The 6,000-nt window shown below is 39.3% G+C and overlaps 1 protein-coding gene across 1 annotated transcript in view; it reads left to right on the forward strand.

The window, feature by feature from the left end:
- The window catches only part of TTC17 (tetratricopeptide repeat domain 17), a 62,971-nt gene extending 57,305 nt beyond the window's left edge, over nt 1-5,666 (forward strand). Inside the window, 2 exon segments of the mRNA XM_042791293.1 lie at nt 2,093-2,236; nt 4,549-5,666. Coding sequence (XP_042647227.1) covers nt 2,093-2,236; nt 4,549-4,680 — 276 coding nt within the window. The 3' untranslated portion in view covers nt 4,681-5,666.
- The last annotated feature ends 334 nt before the right edge of the window (nt 5,667-6,000 follow it).

Consider the following 6,000-nt stretch of genomic DNA (forward strand, 5'->3'; position numbering starts at 1 on the left):
GAAATAATGTTTTGCTTGTCACAGTAAAGCTTTCACAGAGTATTGTTAAGGCCAACGCTGTGTCTATCAAGTGTATATTGTGTATTAGACATTAGCTAGGTGTGGTGAAACCTCAAGACTTTCACTATCTGTTTAGTGTAGACTGTATCTTTTTAAAAAATAATAAAAAAGGACAACTGCGAAAGAGGTTCAGTGGAATTCCCTGCGGTGCAGTGGGTTTGACACCTCTCTGGGCAGTGCGGGCTCGAACTTCCCCCCGTCATGTAGGACTTGGAATCTTCACCAGCCTCTGTCTGGACAAGTCTTCTAACCTAAGATGTGGGGAGTGTATCTTCTGGTTGTGCTTTAAAAGAGAGGAGGAGATGATGCCTAAATGAAGAACTGAAGTGCTTAAGTGTTAAGTGTTTGGGCTGTGAATCTTAGCTGGACACTAGCGCCTGGCTTCACAGCAGTTCTGTGCTTCACTCCAAGAAGGGCAGTACTTTGGACATAATCTTCTGGTTAGTTGACTCATGTGCTTTGTACCCTTCACCTTGCCCACATGGTATGATGAGCACTGTAACGTCTGTTCTTATACATCGAGATCCCCCCTTGCAAACTGATAAATGCAATATAGGCTCCTCACTCACCAGTGCAGATTTCACTTGGGGACATGAGCAACGAATTGTGCAGCACTGCAAAATGTATACGTCTTTCTGAATCTTGGTTTTAAATCCTTCTCTGAAAATTGAGAGACAAAGAAGTTTACACTCTTAGGATATTATTAGGAGGATTTAGCCATTAACAGTATAAAAGTCTCAACTCAGAAACGCACTTCCTCTATATCTGTCCCCTGTAATTCTGTCTGTTTGCACTCGTCCTTTTAAAGCAAGGTTGGAACCAAGATCTAACGCAACAAGCTCTTGGTTATTTTCCTGTCTTTCTATGTAACTGGGAATGGCTCCTCAGAAATGGCGCCCTTAACTGTATGACTTGTAAGGGTCAGAGTATGGATTGGAAACTACAATTTGGCAAGATTATAGTATAGTAATGCTGTTCTCTAGAAACATGACACAATGTTTCTTGGGACTGGCTGACTCTGAATTTGTGCCTTGTTTATATCCTCCATACTGAAGCTGCCTCCAGAGAAAACTGTGGGTCTTGTTTGTAAAGATACAGCTGCAACTTGAACTCAGTGAAAGTTAGCACTGCATGAACAACTATTTAATATTTTGGTTTATGCTCTCTCACTACTTTCTCTTGTCTTTTCTTATGAAAATAAACAGTAATGAATTTTCCAGTGGGCTTCTTTTGTGTTTCTGACTTCCATAGTATCTGCTTTGCAAACACGAGTGACTGAACCACCAAAGGTGCTCCTTGCCTTTGCTGGTCAAGGAGGCAGGAATCAAACACATCCAAAAACTTGTATTGTCCTGTTGAGGGCACCTAAGACTTGCTGCTAAGCAGTATTTTGTCCTTTGAAGGTGTGAAGCCCAGCTCCCAGAGAGTCTGTTACAGCTGTCAGGCCTCAACAGTTTTGTCAGTCAGACAAGGTCACAGTCTGGAAATCCAGGAAATAAAAAACATACCATCAGTGACTAGCTGAGAAAATTTTATTTATAGCTCTTTTCCAGCATCATACAGGAATTCTGTGGCAGAGGCAGGATAAAAAACAGCACATCAGTTACACTAATGGTTAGACCCTTTTTTTCACATCCCTGCTGTCCCTTTTATTCATATTCCTTCCCCTTTTCTGCAACAGATGAAGGCAGGTGGTCAAATAAACAGCTTTTCTTGTCTCTGAGAATGCATCTCATCTTTGGGGAGAAAGCTAGTGTACGAGCATCTGAAAAATAAAGGTACATACTAGGACACATAAGTGAGTTAACGTTTTGGTTGTTTGTTTGTGGAACAGTAGTGTTTGTTTATAACTCAGGTCCAAATGCTCTTTTTCAGTAGGTCCGACTCACCCCTTCCAAAGTCACCAGGCAGTGAGGTGGGCAGTAACCCAGTGAGAGTGGCTGGGTGGTGGAGTCTTCTGCTTGCCTTGCTGATCCTGAGACCATTTCAGTGGAAAGGACCTCCTCATTGTTTATTGCTTGCTGTTTTCCAGGATGTCCCACTAATAAGCCTGGCAAACATCTTCCACAACGCAAAACTCTGGAATGATGCCATCATTGTGGCTACCATGGCAGTGGAAATAGCACCACACTTTGTGGTTAATCATTTCACACTGGCAAACGTCTACGTAGCGATGGTGAGTGTGCTGCCAGCCAGGTATGGCTTGTCTGTGGTACAGTGTGTGTGTGTGTGTACATACACTTACCTTAGTCTCACAGATAATTTTAGAGGAGCAACATTCAAGAAATTGGGGTAGGATCAACAAGAAAAAATATTTTTTGAATGCCAAAACTTATTACTCATTTTACTCTTACTAATCATGTAGTACTTGAAGGCCAACATTTTTATAAGCTGGCTTCAGAATACTGTCTGCAAAGCTTTGTAAAGACAGTAGCAAACAATTAATAATTTTGGTTGGCTGCCCGTCTAAACACAGGATATTTTTACAATACTGGAAAACTAATGATAAATTTGATCTCTATCCTGAAGAGCTGAGCTTAGCGTAGTAAGTAAAACCCAGTTCACAGTCGTAATGAACAAACACGAGGGAAGTTTAATTTCAATATCTGGATTATCAACACCCAAAATAATTAACAAATTGAACTAAAATTTCTTCATACTGTCTATATATTCTAATCTGCAATTTAGCTTTCAGTGCCTCCTCTGAACACAAAATGTTTATTTATTCCTTTTATCTTACCAATGCTGGATTGGTTCTTGTGTGTTTCATCCTTATCTTTAACAGGGCGAGTGTATTTGAAGGGTAAAAGAGACACCATTAAACTGAGGCACGGCTGATATATATGTCTGTGTCAAAAGTATTTTCAAGTACACGTGTTTTTATGTATCCCCGCCAGTGTTCAGCACTTACCGTAGATTTGTCCTTAATGTTTTGCTCCTGTGGGTGAGGGGATCACGGCGATCACAGGGCAAGTGGAGCAGGTAATTGTGTGTTAGGGCTCTCGGGGTTGAGAAGAGTTGAAATGCACGGTGCTGTCAAACACACAATGGAAACAAACTGAAGAAAGGCATGGCTTTGTTCTATTAAGGTATTACTTCTGAGAGTTGTTTGAAAGAAATGAAGTAGAAGTCTGATGCTGGAGTTGCCAATGTCTTTTTAAAGTTAGCACAGTGCCGAAGGGTAACTTCATTCTCCCTGGGTCTGAGAGATATCTCAATGAGGCCCCAGATTATATGAAATGACCGTAGCAACAGGACAAAATTTATCTTCTGGATCAAATTATACTAACAGAAAGGCGAGTTAGTTTATTTACGTCATATTTAACTGCTGTGTTTGAGAGCTGACTCTGACCAACAGGTTGTAGAAGATGTCATGCTAATTAACGGTACGGCACTACAGAAGCCGAGGTTCCTTTATTTGCAAAACTTCTCAGTAAGTTGACTTACAAAGGGGAAACAGTTGGCCATGTTAAGGACTGAAAACTTTGTATGGATGCTGTAGAAATTACTGATGTGGGAATCTAAAGGACGATCAAAATAATATCAAATCACAGCCAATATAAATTATTACATCTAAAAATGGAAAAAGCTGATTCTTGTTTTCATTGCTGTTTGTTGGTGCTCCCACAAACTAATACGGGATTTTCTACGTAATTCCTGTATTAAAATACACTTTTTTAAAAAAAAAATCAAGACTTTACAACTCACATTTATCTAGTTAGCGCTTAGAATGTGGCTAGAAATTAATATTATCTCTACTGGACAAATAAAGTTACTGAGAAAAGGAATTTAAGAGAACAAAAACTGTGTTGAAAGTGACTGAAAAACCAGAATGTTTTGGGTCTTTTCCCCTGTCATTTTTCTTCTAATATACTAATGGATGTTGACGTGCTTTCCTAGTTAATAAAAAAACAAAGTGCCATAGGAAATTAGATTTCAGCAGTATTGAAATAGATGTTACTTCAGCATGAATGCTTCTTACTACCATTCTGGAGTCCAGCTTATCAAGTGAAATTGTCTAGCTACTCTATGCTCTTTAAAGTTTTGTGTGTGTGTTTGGTTGGTTTTACTCTGAGTAATCTTTTAAAAATAATTGTTGGTTTTTCAGCAAAGTTGATGTTTTTGCATTGTCCAAGATTTTAAAGCTTTGATCTATGTAAATTCTGACTAAAATCTGTTTTTCAAAGTTACTTTTACAGCAAGCATGCAAAGATCTACTATTAGAAGGAAGAGGCGAGACCATTGGTCATAATGCTCAGCAGTGATTTGACTCCCTTCCATGGAGTGTGCAAAATTGGGTCATTAGCCCAAGAAAATATCAGTTATTTGGGGGAGAGGGGGGAAAAAAAATCCTAAACCACAAGGATTGGTTCAGTTACTTTTGTGCATACCACACTACTCAGCTACTTAGGACAGGAGAGGCATAGAAAAACATGTTTACTGTTTTTTAGAATCTGACTCTTTGCAGTCTTCTTTCTTTCTTTACAGGAGGAGTTTGAAAAGGCGATGAAATGGTATGAGTCAACACTAAAACTTCAGCCGGAGTTTGCCCCAGCAAAGAATCGAATCCGCACCATTCAGTGTCATTTACTTATGAAAAAAGAGCGACGGTCTCCTTAGAGATCAGCATCTTTCTCTTTTTTTAAAATGTCATTATTCTCTATTCTGCTTTTGAGTGTGCTAAGATAAATTGAGGAATCAAAATTTTTAACGAGACTTTTAAAAAGAGATGGGATTTGGATCAAGGGTTCTTTTTTTTTTTTTTTTTTTTTTTTTTTTTTTTAATCCTCTCAAATATAGGAGCATCTTTGGAAAATATATTTCACAGACCATAATTTTAAAACATCCTTGTAAATATTAAACCAAGAAACTTCCATGAGTCTATGACCACCTGTACCAGGACCCAGGCACTGTTAGTTTTTCCTTAATGCTCAGATTGGCATCAGCATCTAAATAACTCGCTTCATGTCTTACAATCTAAGTCAATGGAAATGCAAAGCACACGCCCGTACCAAATAGCGAGAAGAGATAATCATCAATTCATCCATGTGAAACTCATGCTTTATCCGGTCTTGTTCACTCCATACCGCATTACCTGCTGTTTTGGAAGGAGAGGGACACAAGTTTAAATATTTATAAAAAACATTAGGAACATGGAGCATTTTTTGAATTGTTTATTTCTGTTGGGGGATGAGAAGAAAATGAGGAGGAGGGAACAGCAGGACACTGCAGTCAAAGTGGATTTGTAATCTTACTTGCAGAAAAAAAAAAAAAAAAAATCACTGAAAATCCCAGTAAAGATGTTTTATATTTGTCTGTATATTCATAGCCCTCTGCCTCCCTGAATGGTTGATTTACTGATTCTTTGCTCACTGTATTTTTACCCATTTCAGAATAAGGTGCAAGTTTATGCTCACTCTGAGCCGTACTTACAGCTGCCAAGGAGGAGGAGGGAGGCGGTGTCAAGGTATCATCAGCAAATAAGTCAGGTGGAACATTTCCAAATGGGTTCTCTCTTTGGTTGGTGGAGGACGTGATCCTCCAGACATCACTGTCGAATCAACAGGGGCACATATTTGAAATAAAATCAATTGGTTATGAGCAAAGCACAGCTCCTCCTCTGATCTTTGTGTCGCGCGCTGTTTGCAGGAGTCCGGGCTTGGGGAGCTACAGCCTTTCCTCAGGAGCGGAGGGAGCTGGGAGGCAGGAAAACCTTTAATGCTCCAGATTAGACAGTGATTTTCTGCATATCTGTGGAAAATGTCCTGTACCTCTGCGCCTGGCTCCTTTTCTGTGGGAGTAAGGGAAAGTTAACTAAATCAGCTGTCTGTCATGTAACCCACCCTCCGGCTTTTTACTGCTAAACGTACTGCTTAGTGATTCTTTTTAAAGAACTAACAGTGGTTATCAACTTACTCTCTTTTTTTTTTTCAATCTTTT

Source organism: Tyto alba, unplaced genomic scaffold (genome assembly GCF_018691265.1).
Source record: "Tyto alba isolate M040663 unplaced genomic scaffold, T.alba_DEE_v4.0 Super-Scaffold_18, whole genome shotgun sequence".
Lineage (NCBI taxonomy): Eukaryota > Metazoa > Chordata > Aves > Strigiformes > Tytonidae > Tyto > Tyto alba.